Source organism: Cyrtonyx montezumae, unplaced genomic scaffold (assembly GCF_038088225.1).
Source record: "Cyrtonyx montezumae isolate F1298 unplaced genomic scaffold, pur_monq_1.0 scaffold_15, whole genome shotgun sequence".
Lineage (NCBI taxonomy): Eukaryota > Metazoa > Chordata > Aves > Galliformes > Odontophoridae > Cyrtonyx > Cyrtonyx montezumae.
In genome coordinates this window covers 5,388,167-5,411,318 of record NW_027071881.1, presented here as the reverse complement: position 1 = coordinate 5,411,318, position 23,152 = coordinate 5,388,167, and the positions used below count along the sequence as shown (strand labels likewise).

General features: G+C 46.3%; 3 protein-coding genes across 3 annotated transcripts in view; 2 read left to right on the top strand and 1 right to left on the bottom strand.

Annotated features, from left to right (window-relative positions):
- The window catches only part of CRCP (CGRP receptor component), a 35,319-nt gene extending 30,203 nt beyond the window's left edge, over positions 1 to 5,116 (bottom strand). Inside the window, exon 1 of the mRNA XM_065731863.1 lies at positions 5,107 to 5,116. The gene's annotated coding sequence lies outside the window, so the exon portion shown is untranslated. The remainder of the gene's footprint in view (positions 1 to 5,106) is intronic.
- On the top strand, positions 2,558 to 9,448 carry LOC136045746 (delta-1 crystallin-like). Its single transcript, XM_065731845.1, has 15 exons — positions 2,558 to 2,569; positions 3,699 to 3,893; positions 4,812 to 4,895; positions 5,197 to 5,253; positions 5,514 to 5,611; positions 5,949 to 6,026; positions 6,336 to 6,413; positions 6,560 to 6,612; positions 6,981 to 7,043; positions 7,261 to 7,375; positions 7,959 to 8,043; positions 8,221 to 8,280; positions 8,439 to 8,522; positions 8,759 to 8,839; positions 9,212 to 9,448. The coding sequence occupies exons 1-15, from the start codon at positions 2,558 to 2,560 to the stop codon at positions 9,446 to 9,448; spliced, it is 1,380 nt and encodes a 459-aa protein (XP_065587917.1).
- Positions 9,449 to 14,057: 4,609 nt separating this feature from the next.
- On the top strand, positions 14,058 to 22,775 carry LOC136045745 (argininosuccinate lyase). Its single transcript, XM_065731843.1, has 17 exons — positions 14,058 to 14,136; positions 14,233 to 14,287; positions 16,018 to 16,212; positions 17,196 to 17,279; positions 17,591 to 17,647; positions 18,190 to 18,287; positions 18,637 to 18,714; positions 19,016 to 19,093; positions 19,522 to 19,574; positions 20,000 to 20,062; positions 20,244 to 20,358; positions 21,074 to 21,158; positions 21,281 to 21,340; positions 21,572 to 21,655; positions 21,892 to 21,972; positions 22,202 to 22,308; positions 22,539 to 22,775. The coding sequence occupies exons 2-17, from the start codon at positions 14,276 to 14,278 to the stop codon at positions 22,687 to 22,689; spliced, it is 1,401 nt and encodes a 466-aa protein (XP_065587915.1). The 5' UTR covers positions 14,058 to 14,136; positions 14,233 to 14,275; the 3' UTR covers positions 22,690 to 22,775.
- The last annotated feature ends 377 nt before the right edge of the window (positions 22,776 to 23,152 follow it).

Sequence of the window (23,152 nt, the reverse complement as noted above, 5' to 3'; positions counted from 1 at the left end):
CAGCAAAACGAAGAATAAGCACTCTAAAAAGTAAGGATGTGAATGTGGTTGCAAAAGCAAGTACAAATAAAATTCACATCTTAGAGGACATTAAAATATATTTCATTAAACCTCTCCATGCTGCAAAATGGGCAATTGACTCTTACTGCTTCATTGTATGTCAGCTGGGAAAAGGGTGCAGCTGGGAATAGTGATATCTGAACGACGTGCCATTCTCTGTGCCAAAATGGAAAACAAATGGACAACAAAACACCCTTCCACGAGAACCTCCTCAGGATTCAACTGGGGACTGGGGATTTCGGGGGTTAATCAAATGAAGGACTGAAAGAAGAAAACAGCACAGAAAGAGAAGATAGTAATGAGGAGGATACATGTCAGTGTTTTTTAGAGGAGACCCATTCTGCAATGCTATCTCAGTGTTTTCCCCTCAAAACAAAACAAAACAAAAAAATTCAACTCCTCAATCCCAAGCATCTTTAAGACATCCTATTTGTTCAGTGCTCAGTTTCACATTAAGGATTTCTGATTGGCTTTACAGCTTCACTTCCATTTCTATTATAACAACGTAACTCTGTATTCAACGTTGCTTACTGTATAGAAAAGATAGATATTAACTCTTTCATCTAAAAACAGGAAAAGAGAATTAATAACCTCCTAGATACAAACTGGGGCAGTGTTCTGTGCACAAACTAATCCCTGTGAAGTTGCTCAGTGCGCAGCGATACTGCTGATGGATCCCAAGTGGAAGCAAACGTCCCTGCCACGCACAATTCCAGGCATAGATTAATAAAAATAGGATCATCTGATAACAAACACAGAAAGCATCTTGATCACAAAACTAGATTTGTGGTCAAGGCACAGATTATGAAAACAGCAGTAATTCAGCTAAGTTGTTCCTATTGATTAATACCTGGATGCATGTGTGTTGCAGATTTTTGTCCCCCAGCATCCATTAGAACAATTTATTTCAAGGCCAAAACCTGCAATACAGCACCACAAATATTTCACATGAAGTCAATGCGTTTCTAACCTCTTATCTCACTTGGGCACCTGGGATTGCTACTTTTCCCCTTTTTTCCCTCTGCGCACATCCTACTAGATACCTTCAAGCAGAAAAACATATAATCCATGCTCAGGCTGTGTCTTAACCTACTCTCATACCACAAACTTGAGACAGAGATGATCTCTGTATTGGGTGTACTCAGGTTGTAAATGGAATGCTCACTATTTTCCCAAAAACAACAGCAATCTCCCATCAAAGCCCAGAGTAAGGACAAGGACACTCCTAAAGGGTGAAGGAGACAAGAGAAGTAGTAAAAATGGATTTCAAAGCAAGAAGGATGTGATTGCAAAGCAATTAAGCAGTTTCCTAGTGTAGATATCCTGGAGTAAATGGAAAAAAGGAGACAAGTCGAAGAACTGAGAGAAGAAAAAGAACAAGATGGTCACCTAAAGGGAAGGAAAAAAATGGGGACAAGAAAATTCGAATATGTTTCATGAGCTCTGTCAAAGGTCTGTGCCATGCAGAAGGAAGCATACCACACTGCAGTAGCACACAGTAAGGCAAACCAGCAAGTGCTCTTTCAGAGCAGAAAAGCGCTGTGTCTAATGAGAAACTGGTGCAGGGGAGCAGCTTTGTGAGCAGCTGTTCCCAACACTCCCCTGTATTTTAAACTAGTTCTTTCAAACCATGATATTTAGAGTTTGATAGAGTTGTGACATGGGCTATTTGCCAGGGCTGCAGATCCAGTGACTGCACAAAACTCACACCCCACAGCCTCAGTCTCACAAGGAGCTTCTCGAGATTGACCTGATGCAATTGGAGACAGCAGAAACCCTGAAAGCTTCAGCGTCCTTTGAAGTGGGGTGAAAAGGATCATCTACACAGGAACTGGAGACAAAATAACTCCCAGCTATTTTACCCTTGTGTTGGTGGCAGTGTGGATGGAGTTCTGATGATCCATCCAGCATCATTCATACTGACGTAGAGGGAGATGCCAGACTGAAGGACTCCTTCAGTATAAGGATACTACCAGACAAGGAGATGACCTGCCAGTGAAACCACACAGCAGACACTCTCCCACGGCAGGTGCTCTTACACCAATAACTTTACAAACAAGAAATATGAGGGCATCTCTGCCAGCTCTCTTCTTCATAGCCACCCTATGTGCCGGGAAACCTCTCCCTGACCTTTTCCTGATTGAGCAGGGGCTGGACACAGGACAGGGGTGGGCAGGGTGAGGGGGGCCAAGGGGGGCAGAGCTGGGCTGGACGAGGGGACACCCCGCCCCAATGGGGCGTGACGAGCTGCCAGCCCAGGCTCCGAGGCATGTAAAAGCGGGACGGTGAGACCGGGGAGCACGGAGCGACCAGCCAGGGCTGAGCTGCAGAGACGGTGAGCAGGGCCGTGCGGGAGGCTGGGGAGGCTCTGTGCTGCTGTGGGGTTGGGGCAGAGCTGAGCTGAGCGAAACCGAGCTGAACTGAGCCTCGCCTCGCCGTTCTGCAGGTTGCACCAGGTGCCAGGATTGCTGCAAACACGAGCAAAACGTCGTCCGAAATGGCAACCGAGGTGAGGCCGAACTTTGCTTCTCCCATGGGGTGCTCTCGGGGTGCTCTGGCCGCTCTGACAGCTCCACAGAACATCCTGCCACGTTTGTTAGGGTGCTGCAGGGTGCTTCTCTCTGCCTGATTTCTTTTCCTGAGATTTTAAACAGAAAGGGAACGGCGAACATATTGGCTGCGTTATACTCATATGCTGTGATAATATGCTTCTATACTACTTCTATACTGCCATGTACTAAGCTATATTCCAACACCTCTTCCCCATCCAAGCACTTAGCTCCCAGCGCTGGCCTTCAGCACCCCATCCACTCACCTCGGCGGACTGTGCTCCCAGCGAGGGGCCTTTCATAACTCCGTTTCCTCCCTCGCAGCTTCTGCTGGCAAACTGCTTTAAAGAGAGGAGTTAAAAGACGTGAGCGCTTCGTGCCTACAGTCTCTTGCCTCTCTCCTGCTGGGCATCAGCTGCCTGGGAAGGGGCTCCCGGAGCCGTCCGCTGTCCATGGTACCGCAGCCCGGCAGCCCTGAGCTGTCAGAGCTTTTCGGAGATCAAGGATTTGGGAGTTTGCTGCTGTTTCTCTTTGTTCTTACTCAGCGTTTATAATACTGAATGCTCTGCACTTTAGCCCATTTGGTGGTTGCTTCAAACACTTTGTAATTACAGGAGTGTTATAGCGGTTGTGGCTTCTTCTGGGACATAGCTCTTGATCAAACAAATATTTTCTTACCTTAATAACTTTTTTTTCCTTTAGTCCCTCATGTTTTTAATTTCAAGAGGCTATGAGGGAGTTGGGGTCCTGCAGCTACCTTGAAGAATAGATCCATGCACCCCTTGGGCCATAGGCACTGATATTAGATTTCAAGACAAAATCTCCCCAGAGTCCTGCAGGGGTAAAATATCTTGGAGGACTCCTGAGCCAGACTGGGCAGTTCAAGGCTAAATACCAGCAAAAGTGACATACTCCAATTCTTCATTTCTTTTTAAAGCCCTTGAGGTCCATAGACCTTTCTGATCAGTGCTATAGCACTGCAAAGGAAGATACCAGAGCATGCCTACAGTTTTACTTGGATATGGCATAGAGAGATTTTTAGGAGGATATATACCATTTGAACATATCCTTTAATTTCATTACTCTCAGGGGGATAAACTTTTGGGAGGAAGATTTGTTGGAAGCACAGATCCCATCATGGAGATTCTCAGCTCTTCTATATCCACTGAGCAGAGACTGTCTGAAGTCGATATTCAGGCAAGCATGGCTTATGCCAAAGCCTTGGAGAAGGCTAGCATCCTAACTAAGACTGAGCTGGAGAAGATCCTGAGTGGCCTGGAAAAGGTATTTCTTTCCTTCATAAACCCCCATGCATGCGCATTACAATTCCCAGAGCAGTACTTTGATGAATAGCTTATCTAACAGCATCTGTTCTCACCTCTCTGAGTTGATACCCTAAAAACAATCTCTCTGTATCCCCACATCCTATTTCTTAGCACTAGGCATGTGAAAAAGTGAATTCCTGAAAGCGAATAGTTTGAAACCAGAGAGAACTGGAGAAGGCCATGAGTATTGCATTTGGTACTCTAGCAGACATTCTGGGTAGGAGATAAATGCTTAGAATCCATCTAGCTAAAGAAAAAGTCCCTAATATGCTTATTATGGAAGCCATGTGCCCTGGAGAAGTATGCTCAGCATGATCTGCCCTCCTGTCCTCTTCAGACTGATCATTCCTGAAGAACTGTTTTAGTGTGAATTGGGAATATTCTTTTTCCACTGGCACTTGGGATCCCTTGGTGTCTGGCTGTCTGAGTTAGTTGAAGGCAACGCACACTACTGTATAGGAGTGAAGAACAGTCAGCCACTAAGCACTTTGTTTGAAATATTCATTGTTGTTGCTCACCTACCATGGACAATGGGCAGTCTATACAACGTCTGTATAGGAAAATCTTCATGGACAATGCTGAAGCAATGACTGCCACTTCAGCTCACTTTCTCACTGTGATGCTGAAGTCCTGCTATAGCCAGGATTGCAGGATCAGCAAGGATCAAAAGATGAATCTCCACCAAGTGCAATACAGAATGTAGGCACAGAGCAAGCAGCCAGCCTAGGCCTGAAAGGGCAGGAATGCTAAAGCTCCAGTGAGAATGCTTTCATTTCCATTTGGATGGCAGGACTTGCTATTTCCTGGGGATGCTTACAAGGCCCCCTGACATAGGGAAACAGTATGAGCTGACTTGGACTTATGTTGACATTTACAGATCTCTGAGGAATCATCTAAGGGAGTCCTTGTAATGACCCAAAGTGATGAGGATATCCAGACTGCCATTGAACGCAGGCTGAAGGTTTGTGTCCTTTAACATTTTGTTCCTCTCTAGCTAGTGCTGCCTGATATTGAGCTTCTGTCCCTAAGACAGTGAAACTCGTCAACATCTCATGATACTGACATACTGGGTGCACAGCCAACTGTGTCCAGGACTTTTGTGTGGAAGAGAGGCTGTATAAGTCTAGAATCCAAACTTCCCCTTCCCCAGAAGAAAACCTATAACTACTTACAGGATCCTGGAGCTAGAAGGAGGTCTGCTCTTGCAAGTAATCTCTTGCTCAGAATAGAGATACTGACAGAAGTCATTCTCTTGTCCTCAGGAGCTGATTGGGGATATAGCTGGAAAGCTGCAGACTGGAAGAAGCAGGAATGAACAGGTATATATGGAACTGTTTGTTTTTCCCATTGTCCTCCTTCCCCTCCTCACTTCAGGAAACCTCTGACCAGAACTGCCTTTGGCTCCCATCCTATAGAAGAAGATATAGTCACATTACCATATCAGCATAACCAAGAACCCTTCTGATAAGAAGAAGCATCTTCCCAACACATAGAGCAAGGAAGGGGTTATTTTACAGTGACAGTGTCAGGCAGTATGTGTCACATACTGTTTTTAACAACTGTGAACAATCTTGTCCAGGTCGTGACTGATCTCAAGCTGCTCCTGAAGAGTTCCATCTCTGTCATCTCCACTCATCTGCTGCAGCTCATCAAGACCCTGGTGGAGCGTGCTGCCATGTAAGTCCTTTCCCAAGTCCACAGTTTCAACCTTCATGGGACAGGAGACTGCTAGACTTGTTCTCTGACTGATACCAGTCAGGGCAGCACCAAGATCTTCTGTAGTTGATGTTCTTTTCAGGCACAGGGAATAGCACCTTTTTCTCCATGGTCCACAACAGAGAGATATTTCTCTTTCCTTACTGTATCCTGGGATTACAGGGAGAGAAAGGCATAGAACGAGTTCAGCACAACACAGCCTAACAATATTCTCTTCATGACCTTGCCAGAAAACACAAGAGTGTACCTGCCACTGTTCTCTATACTGACAGTTGTCTTTCTCTCCTTTCAAATGCAGAGAAATTGATGTTATCATGCCTGGTTACACCCACCTGCAGAAAGCTCTGCCCATCAGATGGAGCCAGTTCCTACTCAGGTAAACAATTTTCACACTGGGCTCTATGAAGGGAATCTTTCTGCATCGTTGGAGACCTGCTCAGATGGAGCCTAGAAGTGCATCACTCTTTGATGGGGCAGCTAGGGGAGACACAGCAGAGCTAAGCCTGAAAGCTGCCACAAGAATGCTCCATGTTCAGTTCCTCTAGGCTCTGCCAGCCAGAGACTCAAACACTGAGTGCACTGTGGAGGCCAGCTCTCAGCATGCCCCATTTTTGGACAGAATTTCCTCTTGGCTTATGCAAGGTTTCTTGGCTTCATCTGCTTTCTCTCTGATGTCCCCTCCTAGCCATGCTGTTGCACTGACCCGTGATTCTGAGCGCCTGGGAGAGGTGAAGAAAAGAATCACTGTGCTGCCTCTGGGAAGGTAAAGTCTACTTTCTGTGTAATCCCTGAGTATCACTTTGCTAGCTAATGTCTTCATGGATAACTCCCCTGCTTAATAAAGCTCAGTTTTGATTGGACTGTGCAAGATACCATGCATGACTTCTGTTTCTCTTTTTTTCCTGGCAGTGGTGTTCTGGCTGGAAACCCACTGGAAATCGATAGAGAGCTTCTGCGTAGTGGTAAATGTCTTCTGTTGAGTAGCAAGGGTCTACTTGATGTATCTGTGAGGGAGGGAATAAAAAACAAGTGGCTTCCCAAGGCATCATCATGCACTGCAATCCTGGACCAAATGGCAAGGATTCATATGTTTTTTTAATGCAAAAAGACAGGCCGTGTTTCTGAGGTGGTAGCAGAAATAACCACAACTGCTGCACAGTTGTCAGCTAGTGCAACTAACAGTGAAGCTCCCATGCAGCACTACACTTCAGCATGCATGTGCCCTTGGAACTACTCAAGTGCTCAGTCACCTATAGGCTGGGGTAGTTTGCTGTCTTCAAGCTCTGGTCATGCCAAACCTGACCTTTTCTGTCTGTCACTTTCCTTACAGAACTGGACATGACTTCCATCACCCTGAACAGCATAGATGCCATCAGTGAGAGAGACTTTGTGGGTAAGTACATCTCCACCATTCCTCCCTCCACCGTGTTAGAAGCAGACACTAGATGCCATACCAGTTAACCTCATTAAACAAGGGACCTGCAATACTTCACTGGGAAGTAACCAAACACAAAATCTTTGCACGTGTCTAAGCTCCAATCAGGGCTCTCTGGGTTGTCAAACACAAACACACACCCTTTTCACATCCTGCTTTTCTGCCTTTTCTGCAGTGGAATTAATCTCTGTTGCCACTCTGCTGATGATCCACCTTAGCAAGCTGGCCGAAGATCTCATCATCTTCAGCACCACTGAATTTGGCTTTGTGACCCTCTCTGATGCCTATAGGTAGGTGCACAGTCAGTGGGAAGATAGTCCTTCCACAAGACTTTACTTGTCCCTGATTTCTGATTCTGGCAACTCAACCACATCTCCATTCTCTGGTCACTCCTCCCCAGCAACTGCTGGCAGAAGTATGCTGTAAAAGAGCAGGCACAGAGAACTTCCTTCTCTGCTGGGAATTCCTGCCAAAGCCCTTCCCAGAACAGCTCGGGTTTGCAATACTAACAGACTTCCTGTCTCTCAGCATGGCACAGCCACTGCCCCCACCCCTGAGCGCACAGAAAAACAAGTCCTCCCTGCTCATGTGCCCTATGGAGAGCCCTGAGGACAGTCCTCTGTCAGTGCTGCTCTGAGAGGCAGCACTGGGTGGTAGCTCCAGGCAGGACTGCAAAACCAAAGACTCTGCTTTGGGAAACGGGAGAAATTCTGTGCACTCACTTCACTGCTTTCCTACACCGTGACAGGCGTCCAGTCAGGGGGTGCTACAGATCACTTCTGCAGGGCTGTGTCAGTGTGCTGCATGTCTTAGCCAGCATCTGCACAGACTGGGGTCTTGCTCACCATTGCACTCCCCACACCTTTCTTCCAGCACTGGCAGCAGCCTGATGCCTCAGAAGAAGAACCCTGATAGCCTGGAACTGATCCGCAGCAAAGCTGGTCGTGTGTTTGGACGGGTGAGCTTTAAAGAAAGAAGAGGGCTAGGGAAACTGCTCATAGTGGGACTGAAGAAGCTTCCTTCTTCATGCCTCTGAGTAGAAATTAAAATTATGCTGAGTGTAGGCTCTGAATCTCTGCTGGGGGAATGTGCTTCTCTTCCTGTAACTAAATATCATACCACTTTCTCTCTGCAGCTGGCTGCTATTCTTATGGTACTCAAAGGAATTCCAAGCACCTTCAGCAAGGATCTGCAGGTAAAAGATATTAGCCTTCTCTCCAGTTCTTTGAAGAGACCCCATTGTCTCTTACTCCACAGAACACTCTTGCATAAATACTGCTTATGTACAAGGTGATCAAAACTAGGGCTCCATCACGTCATCTAACAATAATCTCCATCCATGCTCTCACACAGGAGGACAAGGAAGCTGTCCTTGATGTTGTGGACACTCTGACTGCTGTGCTCCAGGTTGCCACCGGAGTGATTTCTACCCTCCAGGTAAGGCTTCAGCCTCTCATTACTGAATGTGGTTGGAGGTTACAGATACAAGAGCTCTAGGCTGGTCCTAACATGAAGAGCTGCTCCTCTACTGCTTGTTATGGTCCCTACCACAGGCAGCTCAGATACACTGGGGCAGGTCTTTGGAGAGCCTGGTCCCTCCTTGATCAAATCCACTCTCTGAGACCACTAATATGTCCCCAAGGAGCAGCTGCCAATAATATTTCTCTCTGCAGATCAACAAGGAGAACATGGAGAAGGCTCTGACCCCTGAGTTGCTGTCTACTGATCTGGCTCTCTACTTGGTTCGTAAAGGAGTAAGTATCAGAGGAAGGCTTGGAGCTCTGACTTCTTCAGATGCAGAATACTGCTCAGTGAGGGCCTGAGATGAGGCCTTCTGTTCTGTCCCCAGGTGATGGTCAGTGTGGGTCAACAAACACGAGAGCTGGAAACACATTCTTTACATGTATCCCAAGTAGTGGAACTGCTGCCGGGTGGACTTGATAGTAATTTACAGGTGGAATTTTACGTCCTAATGCCTCCCCTCTTCACACCTCAGAAAACAAGGATTTGGATTTCATTCCTCTAATCAAAAACAAACCAACCAAAATGAGAGCACATCTATTCTTGCCCAGGACTGCACCTCAGTTGTCTGGTTACTTGATTGTGCTCTTTGTTTCTCATTGCAGATGCCAATCAGACAAGCCCAAACTGCTTCTGGGAAGGCCGTCCACCTTGCTGAGACTAAAGGCATCACCATCAATAATCTCACTCTGGAGGATCTGAAGAGCATCAGGTTTGTATCACATCATAGATCCCCTCTAAGGGCAGGTGTCAGCCTAGCTTCCTTATGGTCCCCTTCTGCACATACCCTGGGCTTGATAGCACTGCAAAATTCTTACTGGTCTAAATATCATTGCTGCTAATGCTGAACCTGTATCCGTTGGAGGGGACGACATCACTGCCACTGTACTTAAGCAGGACTCTGACACCTCCTCTCTTTGCCTCCCCAGCCCCCTGTTTGCCAGTGATGTCTCTCAGGTCTTCAGCGTGGTCAGCAGCGTGGAGCAGTACACTGCCGTGGGTGGCACCGCCAAGAGCAGCGTGAGTGCCCAGATCGAGCAGCTGAGGGAGCTGCTGAAGAAGCAGAAGGAGCAAGCTTAGAGTGTGGGGACGTATCCCGTGGCTGCGGCGTTGTGCTTATCACACTAATCCAGAGTTAATAAACACTGTGGTGTATTGTAGTTCACTGAAAACTCCTGTGTTGCGTATTGCTTTCAAGGGACAAAATTGAGTTGGGTTTTCTCAGCCTTTCTGAGGCTTGAGGAAATGGTTACTGGTGTGAATCAACTCTTTCCTCCCTGGCAGAGGAACTGTTATGAGGTGGCAAACTCTGCTGGGCAGCAGAAGGGAAACAGGAGGGTGTGTCTACATCAGCAGACCTGCAAATGGTGGGGGCAGGTGGACACAGCACAAAGCTAGACCCGGCTGTGCCACAGCAAGCTACGCAACACTGAGGGAAGATCGGGGTATGCACAGGGAAAAACACATGGTACTACACCTGTGACACATGCCACATGTCCAGCCATCATTGCACTCCTTCTAGGACTATGTTTCCCAGCCTGCCTGCCTTCTGCCAGGGAAAGATTTCCTCACCAGTTGGCACTGGACATGTTTAGTCTTAGGCAGAATGTGGTCAGCAGGTCAACCCACAGCTCCTCCTTATTCATCATTAAACCGCCTTCAGCTCTGCTTCGCTCCAAAGCACAGGAGTTGCATGTTTCCAGGAAAGCTCTTTTTAATGTGTGCCCAGGCCAAGCTAGCTGGGGACAGAGTACTGGAAAATAAGCTGGCATTGCTGGCTGCCTCTTAGCAATTATCTACTATCTTCCCTTCTGCCCTTACAAATGTAAAATCAGGACACAGGCAAGGAAAAGCTTTATACTAGGAATACAAGTGCAGCACTCTGGTTTATTCCTTATGGGGAAAATATGTGATTCTATAAGCACATTCCCCTTTGGTAGTGTTCTCCAGTGATTTCTGCATGGATTGACTGCTACTTCAATGAAAGGCAGAGAAAAAAAATAGTTCCTATAGGAAATACAGGGCAGATTTCATTAAACACTAACTTGGGACTGACAGTACAATAGTGCTAGTTGTCATGGACAATTTCTCTTTTGTCAAAACATTTTAAAGCTAGTGGTTTGCTCAGCACCCTGCCCTCCATGCTGATACAGCAACATGTTACTGACTCAGAGCACTGCAAGGCTGTGCAACACACGTAGGTAATGGCAGGAACACAAGCATTGCCTCATCATGTTTTGGTTAAGGGCTGTAGCACAGACAGTGCAAAGTACTGTGACCTGAAGCTCCTGCCATTAATGATGTACTCCAGAAGACACAAAGTGCTTTCAGATTACCTTCACAGTGTTAGTACTTCAAATACACAGAAGCACCAGCAACATAAACTTCCCCCTCTTCAACACTTCCTACCACCCTCAGTGTCCCCTTACTCCTAGCCCTAAAGACGATTTAGGGCTATGCTAGCAGCTGTTCTGCTGCCATGTAAAGAACACCACGTTTAAATTACTGCTCCATAAACCACCTTTGTGTTTGCTCTGTTACTTCACGCTCTGTTTCTGTTTTGGAACTTGTGTCTCAGTCTCTAGATGGGTTAGCTGTGGAAGGAAAATCACTTCTGCTTGCTTAGCTGAGGAGAAAGGTGCAATAGAAGAGAGGTGACAACAATACCCAACTAACAGAGCCAGGGCAAAAGATTTTTCTCCATTTCCTGCTCATAATTTTTTTCTTCTATCCCATAATCTTTCTCAGTTCATGCCATTCCCCTCTTTTTCCTTGCTTGCATCTCCTAGTCCTGCTCAGTACCTTAAGAGGCCTCAGCCAAACAGATTTCCTCTTGCTCCTAGCACCAAGTCCCTGGTGTTACTCCTTTCAGCTGGTACTGAATGACACTGGGCCCTGCCAAGTGGAAAGCAACAGAGGTTTTAGCAGGTTATCAATGTCAGTCTCCTACTTAGATGAGTAGTTCATAATCACTGCTACTTCCCACCCATCCACTGTTTCCTTAAAATTATGGAATAACATTGACTGGGAGGAAAATCTGAGGGTCTCTGAAGCTCCACAAATATTACAGGAGACTGACTCAGAATATATTCACACTTTATCACTCTACTATGACACACCATAACCTGAGTGTTCAAAGCCCTGCCTCTCATCATAAGAAGTTCTGCACAAACAGAAGGATCAGTGCCTTGGACAGTACTTGGGAGGGACTTGGGCTTAAATCCCTGCTCCATCACAGGCAGCAGGAAGGCATTTAAGCCAAGAATTCAAAAACTGTCATTTTGGATGGACATTCTGATACGTAGTCTTTTCATGAACTGCAGAAAGTCTCAGCAGATGGTTCTGTAACTCTGATCTCACAACCAACCACATAAAAAACCTACAGAGGGGTTCTTAAACCTTACACAAAGTAAATAAATATTCATTTAGTCTCTTCAAGGAAAATATCTCTAGCCTGCTTTCATGCTCCGGAAAAGTCCCACTGAATATTTTGTCTCCTAAACACATTGCTATGCCTGGTCATTCTGCCTCTAGTTCTCAATTAGAAAAGCAAAACTACTAAAGCTTCTCTGCCATCACAAAAGAGTAGAGAAATCAGATGCATTTGTATGACAGCAACGTCCCCTGCAGGCACCAGGGATGAATTTGAGACAGCAATACCCAAATGTGTCCATCCAGACTTCACCAGCAGTAACACAAACTAATTCCATCATTTCTTTGCCTCATGTTGCAGAGAGCTGCATGTACAGAGAAGAGGAAAACATCACATAGGAACCTAGAAGTAGAACTGAAATTGAAGCTTTCACTGTTATATTTAACCATGTAGCTATTCAAATCAAGTAATATATTGAAATCAAATGATGTGTATCATACATATATAGGGTGCTTAATGATGTAAAAACTCAAAATTGTAAAGTAGACAAAGGAGAACTCTGTAAATGCCATAGAGATCCCATCTTCCCTTCTCTAGCCCTGTGGGTCAAAAAGAGGTGTTTCAGAGAGAGCTGCCAGGAGCAGCTGGGTGCCCTCTAACCACTCCTGACTGCAGAGTGTTGAGTGTCCTCCTCCAACCCTTATGGACTTTGTACAACTTCTCTGCAGTGTCTTCAGAGAAGAGGAACATTCTTTGTGTATGTTAAGCATGTTCCATATAGCCAGTATTGAACCTGTACTACAAACACCAGGAGGTAAAGCCTCTCCCTGCATATAATCCATTCTGGATGCAAATGTAGTGCTTACTGTCTTGCCAGCTTCCCAACAACCTTCAGCCAAAGTTCAGAATAAGGACAAAGACGCTCAAGAAAGATCAACAAGAGAATCACCAAGCATGGAGGACTTCAGAAAAGGAAGGAAACTGGTGGAAAATTGTTCAAGCAGCTTTTCCCAGTGTGATGCGGTGTGGGTCTGCAGGCCTGCCAGTCTTCAAGGGAAAGGCATTACCCCTGAAAAAAAATTGATCACGAAGGGAAGTGTTTGAGAAACAGCTGGGTATAAATCCAGACAGCGTGTGAGCCTTGTTCAGGGCAGTGCTCTGGAAACCCAGCCACAAAATGTATCTGCTCATTCAGGCTGGGGAGCCGGAGGCAGCCAAGCCTGATGCTAAACTGTGTCACTGCCCGAGTCCCCTTTGCTACAGAAACCAACACACCCTAATCACGCAATCCCACTGTGCCCCAGACTTCAACTCAGAAAGGGGATGAGTAGGACTGAGAAAAAAGAAAGAAGAAAGAAAAAAGAAAAGAAAAGAAAAGAAAAGGAAAGGAAAAGAAAAGGAAAGGAAAAGAAAAGAAAAGGAAAGGAAAAGAAAAGGAAAGGAAAAGAAAAGGAAAGGAAAAGAAAAGGAAAGGAAAAGAAAAGAAAAGGAAAGGAAAAGGAAAGGAAAGGAAAAGAAAAGAAAAGGAAAGGAAAGGAAAAGAAAAAAAAGAAAAGAAAAGAAAAGAAAAGAAAAGAAAAGAAAAGAAAAGAAAAGAAAAGAAAAGAAAAGAAAAGAAAAGAAAAGAAAAGAAAAGAAAAGAAAAGAAAAGAAAAGAAAAGAAAAGAAAAGAAAAGAAAAGAAAAGAAAAGAAAAGAAAAGAAAAGAAAAGAAAAGAAAAGAAAAGAAAAGAAAAGAAAAGAAAAGAAAAGAAAAGAAAAGAAAAGAAAAGAAAAGAAAAGAAAAGAAAAGACAGCTGGACTAAGCTTCTTCCTACCTGAATCAGCCTACAGTCCTGTAACAACAGGGGTGGTGAAAAGTAAGAAAAACCCAAAAGGGGACAAGAAAACTGGGATGCTCCTCCTGTACTCCCTCAAATACTTCTGGCATTGTACAGGTAGAAAAAATACGTGGCAGCAGCACGCTTCCAAAGGCCAAGCAGAAACAAGCCAGCTCTGCGGGATGCTACAAGGGAGGGGGAAGAGGAGCTGGGCAGGTCCCACGGACACCCCGCCCAGCCGGGGCGGGACGCGCTGCCAGCCAGGCTCCCACGCGTGTAAAAGTGAAGCAGAAGGGTGAACAGCACGGAGTGACGAGCAGGGCCGAGCTGCTGAGACGGTGAGTGGGGCTGGGGGGCTCGGTGGGGCCGTCCTGCTGAGTGGAGGTGCCAGGGAAGGGCTCGAGCTGAGCTGTTCCTTCCCTTCCCTTCCGCAGGTTGCACCAGGAGTGCTGTGCACGCGAACAAACGTCGTCTGAAATGGCATCCGAGGTGAGGGCGAGCTCTGCTTTTCCTACAGGGTGCTCTGGCGAATGCAAGCTCAGCTTTGCTACAGTCTAAGTCCCTGCAGCCTGCTGTTTCCTTCAGGTTCCTCTGTTTATCTCGAGAGACTGATTTAATGCACTGCTGCACTTCGCTCCGGCCAGCTTTGTGTTTAGGCGGATACTTTACAAAAGCTTGTGTACCTACTTCTAGCTACCAATGCTTCATTTTCGGTTTCTGTGCCTAGAGGGTGAAACATGACTAATTGTCTTAGTAACTCAGGCCTTCTGCCTTCAGAGTGGCTACTACAGCCCTGGCTTCCTCAGCCACTGGTTATAGACAAGTGTCAGATATAGGCTGTGCAAGCTTGACCAGAGTTCTGTAGCTAGCCAAAGTTAATCCGTCTGTTTTGATTTCCTGATCACAAAAGTATCTGTTGCAGTTTCTGCTAGCCCACCTCTTACTTTGGTGGAGCCCTGCAGCACAGAAGATAGGTCTAAGACAGGGCAGTTCCCATTCAAGCACTCAGCATCTGGTACTGGCTTCTAATTTTACATCCCTATGCCGTACTCCCATGGGCACTGAAACCACACCAGGACCTCTCATGTTTCCTTTCAAATTCTGCTTTTCCTCCCAACCTCCCTTCAGCTTGCTGACAAGGCTGTAAATATGTGAAAAATACCACGTGCAACTTACCTCTGTAGGCTTTCTCTTGCTGTCTGCTGAGACACATTGCTACAGCAGGGATTGGCAGAGACATGGAGACAGTCACCAGGGAAAAAAGTTTCCAGGGTTACTCAACAGTGCTTTGTTTGACTGATAAAACCCAGCACAGATTAGTTTGCAAATATCTTGGCCAACTTTTTGCTGTCCATGGTAGTTAGAATGTACGGCATGAGAAAAGACGGACAGGGTACTTAAAAAATCATGCAGATTAGTGATTATTATGCAATCTGCAATGACAAATATATTCAGGCTCTTCCTTTAAATGTTCTCCAATTTATTCTGTGCCTGCTGGTACTGGAGATGCTTTTGAAATCTTGGATTAGTTGCAAGCATTCTGCACAAGTAACATTCCTATCCATTTCCACTCAAGTCTGCCAGAGCTAGGGATTCAGGAGGCATCCTGCTCAGGTAAACAGAAATGTGACCAAGAGTCACACATGGCTCTTAGTTACTGAATCCATTCAGTTGCTAAATCAGCGATGCAAAAGGTTTAACACGCATAGTGTCGTGATGCATGGCAGGAGTTATGTACCTGTCTCTGGTCACCCAGTGAAGTAATTAGGTAGATGACATGTTCAAGTGTGTTAGATCAGTAAATCAGTCTGGTTTGGGTACAAAAACAAATTTTCTTCCTCCATAGTTTAAAATCTTTGTGCACTGATTTATTTTTCTGAACATTCCTGATGCTGAAAGATACCCAGAGTTCTAGAGTCTGCACCTTAGCTGATTTGATGATAATTTTATGGCAAAGCTTGCAAGCACATCCTGGACTCTGGAGGTTCCTAAACAGTAACTTCAGTCTCTAGATATGTGGCTTATTCTGCCCAATAGCTATTTGTCAAGCAAAGAAAAACCTGTCTTTATTAGCACAACAACAAAAAAGGAGTGCTCTGAGAGAACCTACCTGAGTTTGGCCTCTGTATTGGGTAAAGTGCTCAATGGAAATAGCATTGTTCTTAAAACTATAAATGAAGTTATGAGGCCTCTTTGATTTGCCTCTTCCTGTCACTCAGGGAGATAAACTCTGGGGGGGAAGATTCAGCGGAAGCACAGATCCCATCATGGAGATGCTCAACTCTTCCATTGCCTGTGATCAGAGACTGTCTGAAGTTGATATCCAGGGGAGCATGGCTTATGCCAAAGCCTTGGAGAAGGCTAGCATCCTAACTAAGACTGAGCTGGAGAAGATCCTGAATGGCCTGGAAAAGGTATTTCTTTCCTTCATAAACTTTCATGCATACTCAGGCCTACATACAATCCCTACATTAGTACTATGATGAATAGCTTCTTATCTGAAAACATCTCTGAGTTGATGCACTGAAAAGCATATTTCTGTATCCTGATGTCCTATCGCTTAGCACTACTTATGTGTGAAAGTGCTTTCCCAAAAGAGAGTGCATTCTTAAACTAGGGAGAACTGGAGAGGCCCATGCATGTTGCCCCCTGTATTTTTGGTACACTAGCAGACATTCTGGGCAGCAGATGGATTGACAGATTCCATCTAGCTAAAGGTACCAAAGCCAGGCAGTAAATGTGAACCAGCTGACAAGCTAGAAATGAGAACCTAAAGCCCCACTGTGAATGCATGCTATGGAAACCTGGTAACTCAGTGAGGTGTGCTCAGCATGACCTGCCCTCCTGTCCTCTTCAGACTGATCATTCCTGAAGAACTGTTTTAGTGTGAATTGGGAATATTCTTTTTCCACTGGCACTTGGGATCCCTTGGTGTCTGGCTGTCTGAGTTAGTTGAAGGCAATGCACACTACTGTATAGGAGTGAAGAACAGTCAGCCACTAAGCACTTTGTTTGAAATATTCATTGTTGTTGCTCACCTACCATGGACAATGGGCAGTCTATACAACGTCTGTATAGGAAAATCTTCATGGACAATGCTGAAGCAATGACTGCCACTTCAGCTCACTTTCTCACTGTGATGCTTAAGTCCTGCTATAGCCAGGATTGCAGGATCAGCAAGGATCAAAAGATGAATCTCCACCAAGTGCAATACAGAATGTAGGCACAGAGCAAGCAGCCAGCCTAGGCCTGAAAGGGCAGGAATGCTAAAGCTCCAGTGAGAATGCTTTCATTTCCATTTGGATGGCAGGACTTGCTATTTCCTGGGGATGCTTACAAGGCCCCCTGACATAGGGAAACAGTATGAGCTGACTTGGACTTATGTTGACATTTACAGATCTCCGAGGAATGGTCTAAGGGAGTCTTTGTGGTGAAACAAAGTGATGAGGATATCCATACTGCCAACGAACGAAGACTGAAGGTTTGTGTCCTTTAACATCTTGCTTCTCTCTCTCTCTAGCTAGTGCTGCCTGACACTGAGCTCATCTCTGTCCCTAAGACAGTGAAACTCGTCAACATCTTGTGATACTGACATACTGGGTGCACAGCCAACTGTGTCCAGGACTTTTGTGTGGAAGAGAGGCTGTATAAGTCTAGAATCCAAACTTCCCCTTCCCCAGAAGAGAACCCATAACTACTTACAGGATCCTGGAGCTAGAAGGAGGTCTGCTCTTGCAAGTAATCTCTTGCTCAGAATAGAGATACTGACAGAAGTCATTCTCTTGTCCTCAGGAGCTGATTGGGGATGTAGCTGGAAAGCTGCACACTGGAAGAAGCAGGAATGACCAGGTAGGTATAGAACTACTTGTTTTTCTCCTTCTGTTCTACTCCCACACCTCAGGTCCTTATCAAGCTTAATTCTGTCATCTCTTGCATGCAGTGACACTCTCCAACATGTGCACCCTATGGCTTTAAGCTACTGATGCTGCAGTGATTCATCAGCACAGGGGAGTGGGTTCTGCAGGATTGCTGTTTAGTGTATAAGACCTCAAGCTTCCACTGACATCCCTCCGAATCCATGACTTCTCTGGCTGGGTGCCATGCTTCTTTTGAGATCAGCCTTTTGCAAATGGCACTTTGTAATTGTGGGATATTCCATCCCAAGCAGCCTATACCTGAAAAGTCCACTGAAAAGAATGAGCTTTGGTTCTGTTCCTGGGAAGCAATATACAGCAGCTATCATGAATCAGAGACATGAGGCATATATGGTAAAATGTCCCTTTGCATCACATAGGATGAAGAGTGGGTAGCCCTGCTAGCCTTTCACCTGAACTGTATTTGGGCAGTAAGTATGCCACATCCTTCATCTCACTGTGGCCAATCTTGTCCAGGTCGTGACTGATCTGAAGCTGCTCCTGAAGAGTTCCATCTCTGTCATCTCCACTCATCTGCTGCAGCTCATCAAGGCCCTGGTGGAGCGTGCTGACACGTAAGTCCTTTCCCAAGTCCACAGTCCCAACCTTCATGGGACAGGAGACTGCTAGACTTGTTCTCTGACTGATACCAGTCAGGGCAGCACCAAGATCTTCTGTAGATGATGTTGAACTGAGACTGTGTGATAGCCCAGGGAAAGACAACAGGCCATCTTTCTTCACAGCCTACTTCAAGGAGACATTCCTCTTCCCCTAATGTATTATGGGGATATAAGGGGAGGAAGGCATAATGCAACACAAGATAGAGATATTCTTGTGACCTTGCCAGGAAACCTGGGAGCATATCTGCCACTGCTGTCTATGCTAACAGCTGCTGCTCACCTCTTCCTCTCCTTTCAAATGCAGAGAAATTGATGTTATCATGCCTGGCTACACCCACCTGCAGAAAGCTCTGCCCATCAGATGGAGCCAGTTCCTGCTCAGGTAAACACCTTTCGCTGGGCTCTTGGAAGGGAAGCTTTCTCCATTCTTGTAGCCCTGCTCAGGTGGAGCCTAGAAGTGATGGGGATGCTGGGGAGACACAGCAGAGCTACGCCTGAAAGCTGCCACAAGCACGCCTCAGTCCAGTACTCCTTGGCTCTGACCAGCCAGAGTCCCAAACACTGACTGGGTGGTGGAGACCACCTCTCAGCATGCCCCACCCGTTGGCCATTATGGCCATTATCTCCTGGCTCACACAAGGTTTCTTGGCTTCATCTGCTTTCCCTCTGATGTCCCCTCCTAGCCATGCTGTTGCACTGATCCGTGATTCCGAGCGCCTGGGAGAGGTGAAGAAAAGGATGAATGTCTTGCCTCTGGGAAGGTAATGTCTACTTTCTTTGTAGTCCCTGGGCATCACTTTGCTCAATGAAATAACTAAGATGCAGACCATTATATCCTCTGAACCACTGATGTTTGTATGCTACATGCACTGCAGAGTTTCGGGATCATAAGCCTTGCTTCACACACCAAAGAAAGGTGCTGAGCCTGACATACTCACCAAAGAGATGCTTTTCTCTTTGAAATCAAGAACTACAGGGCTTTCAGCACACAAATCCACTTATTTGGAAGAGAACTTCTGGTTTTGCCTAGAGTTCAGTTTGCTGAGCCTCAGACCACATTTCAGGGAGCAGTGTGATGCCAGATTCTTTTGAAGGGTGAAATAGGTGTCATCCCTCATTGCTAGAGATCAGTTTTTGTTGGACTGTGCAAGATATCATGCATGACCTCATTTTCTTTTTTCCTTGGCAGTGGTGCTCTGGCTGGCAACCCACTGGAAATTGATAGAGAGCTTCTGCGTAGTGGTAAACGTCTCCCTGACTGAGTAGCACATTTCTGATTATAACGTCTGGGAATTAGAGAGACACTGAGCCACTGATGTAATGTTGAGATATATTGCAGCACCTTAACATGGGGAGGGAGGGTAATAAATACAAAAATAGAATATTATCTGATGACCAGGGACACAGGTGGCAAGCAGCTCCCAAGGAATTGGTAAGCTGTAAGACTTTCTACCAAATTAAGAAAGCACGTGCATGTATGGTGGGAGCATAAATTGAACTGAACCACTTCTACTACACACTGGCAACCTGGGACAAATAACAATACCTTAACACAGCTTATTTGTGTTCCTGGGACTACTGAAGGGCTCACAAACACCTGCTGGGGCAACTTGCAGCCTTCAGGTTACGTTAAACATGACCTCTTCTGTCTACCACTTCTCTTACAGAACTGGAATTTGCTTCCATCAGCCTGAACAGCATGGATGCTGTCAGTGAGAGAGACTTTGTGGGTAAGTACATCTCCACCATTCCTCCCTCCACCATGTAAGAAACAAACAACAGATACCTTCCCAGTTAACCTCATTTAACAAGGGGCCTGAAATACCTCACTAAGCTCCAATCAGGGCTCTCTGGGTTGTCAGACACAAACACACTCCCTTTTCACCTCCTGCTTTTCTGCCTTTTCGGCAGTGGAATTACTCTTTGTTGCCACCTTGCTGATGATCCACCTTAGCAAGCTGGCTGAAGATCTCATCATCTTCAGCACCACTGAATTTGGCTTTGTGACCCTCTCTGATGCCTACAGGTAGGTGCAAGGTCAGTGAGCAAACAGCCATTCCCTCAGCTTCTCCTACACTATTATCGTCTCCTGAAACAATGAGGAAGTGGGTGTCACTGCTGCACAAGGTTGACATATAAATCAACTCTCTAGAGGATGAAAAGACCAAGAGAAAGGCAGGCTTAGGGTGAAAATTCCTCATTAAGGATCAATGATTCTGTTTCTGGCAACTCAACCACATCTCCATTCTCTGGTCACTCCTCCCCAGCAACTGCTGGCAGAAGTATGCTGTAAAAGAGCAGGCACAGAGAACTTCCTTCTCTGCTGGGAATTCCTGCCAAAGCCCTTCCCAGAACAGCTCGGGTTTGCAATACTAACAGACTTCCTGTCTCTCAGCATGGCACAGCCACTGCCCCCACCCCTGAGGGCACAGAAAAAACAAGTCCTCCCTGCTCATGTGCCCTATGGAGAGCCTTGGGGACAATCCCCTGTCAGTGCTGCTCTGAGAGGCAGCACTGGGTGGTAGCTCCAGGCAGGACTGCAAAACCAAAGACTCTGCTTTGGGAAACGGGAGAAATTCTGTGCACTCACTTCACTGCTTTCCTACACCGTGACAGGCGTCCAGTCAGGGGGTGCTACAGATCACTTCTGCAGGGCTGTGTCAGTGTGCTGCATGTCTTAGCCAGCATCTGCACAGACTGGGGTCTTGCTCACCATTGCACTCCCCACACCTTTCTTCCAGCACTGGCAGCAGCCTGATGCCTCAGAAGAAGAACCCTGATAGCCTGGAACTGATCCGCAGCAAAGCTGGTCGTGTGTTTGGACGGGTGAGCTTTAAAGAAAGAAGAGGGCTAGGGAAACTGCTCATAGTGGGACTGAAGAAGCTTCCTTCTTCATGCCTCTGAGTAGAAATTAACTAAACAACTGCCATACCTGTTTCTCTCTGCAGTTGGCTGCTGTTCTCATGGTTCTGAAAGGACTTCCAAGCACCTACAACAAGGATCTGCAGGTAAATAGTAGATAGTAGTTTTCACTCCAGTTCTCTGAAGAGACACTGTTGTCTCTTGCTCCATAGAAGCCCCTTGCACTATATTTCCCTGCATGAGAGCTACTTGTGTGCATGATGATAAAAAACGGAGCTGAGGTACTGCATGCTGTAATTCACATCCAGCTCATTTTGGTGGGCTTATTCACTGCTTCAATTAATCTAACAATAATCTCCATCCATGCTCTCACACAGGAGGACAAGGAAGCTGTCCTTGATGTTGTGGACACTCTGACTGCTGTGCTCCAGGTTGCCACCGGAGTGATTTCTACCCTCCAGGTAAGGCTTCAGCCTCTCATTACTGAATGTGGTTGGAGGTTACAGATACAAGAGCTCTAGGCTGGTCCTAACATGAAGAGCTGCTCCTCTACTGCTTGTTATGGTCCCTACCACAGGCAGCTCAGATACACTGGGGCAGGTCTTTGGAGAGCCTGGTCCCTCCTTGATCAAATCCACTCTCTGAGACCACTAATATGTCCCCAAGGAGCAGCTGACAATAATATTTCTCTCTGCAGATCAACAAGGAGAACATGGAGAAGGCTCTGACCCCTGAGTTGCTGTCTACTGATCTGGCTCTCTACTTGGTTCGTAAAGGAGTAAGTATCAGAGGAAGGCTTGGAGCTCTGACTTCTTCAGATGCAGAATACTGCTCAGTGAGGGCCTGAGATGAGGCCTTCTGTTCTGTCCCCAGGTGATGGTCAGTGTGGGTCAACAATTACAGGTTTAGATTACACTTTTATAAGTAAGAGCAAACCAACCAAAATGAGAGCACTTTTTTTTTTATACTGTCTGCAGTTGATTATCCTCATCTGCTTCTCATTGCAGATGCCATTCAGGCAAGCTCACATTGCTTCTGGGAAGGCTGTCCACCTTGCTGAGACTAAAGGCATTGCTATCAATAAACTCTCTCTAGAGGACCTGAAGAGCATCAGGTTTGTATCACTCAGTTTGCTATATAAATCCCCTCAACTGACTCAGCCTGGTTAGTACAGGCTTCCTTATAGCTCTCTTCCATGAACAATCCAGGCCTCATAGCAGCTCAAAATTGTCCTGGCCTAAATATCATTGCTGCTACTGCCGAGCCTGTATCTGTCGAACGGGACAACATCACTGCCACTGTACTTAAGCAGGACTCTGACACCTCCTCTCTTTGCCTCCCCAGCCCCCTGTTTGCCAGTGATGTCTCTCAGGTCTTCAGCGTGGTCAGCAGCGTGGAGCAGTACACTGCCGTGGGTGGCACCGCCAAGAGCAGCGTGAGTGCCCAGATCGAGCAGCTGAGGGAGCTGCTGAAGAAGCAGAAGGAGCAAGCTTAGAGTGTGGGGACGTATCCCGTGGCTGCGGCGTTGTGCTTATCACACTAATCCAGAGTTCATAAACACCGTGGTGTATTGTAGTTCACTGAAAACTCCTGTGTTGTGTAATGCTTTTAGGGGGCAAGACTGAGCTGGGCTGCCTCTGCCTTTCAGAGCTGGGAGAATCCGATTCACTGCTGTGAAGGGACTGGAGCTCTCTCCGCCCCAGGAGAGCTTTTCTCGGCAGCACACTCTAGAAGTCGCTCCATATCTGCACCCCAAAACTGTCCTGTCAAACCAAACTCCATCAGGTGTCGTTTCCTTCCCCTCCATCCTCTCAGATAACGCTTTCCATCCTATTTTCTTTCCAGTTCACTTTTGAGGGGCGCATTTTGAATAGGAAAACGTTACCGCGGTTCATCATTCAGCCCAAACCCGGCTTCCTCACGCAGCGGGATCTTTCCTGCTGGTCCCTGAGCTGCCG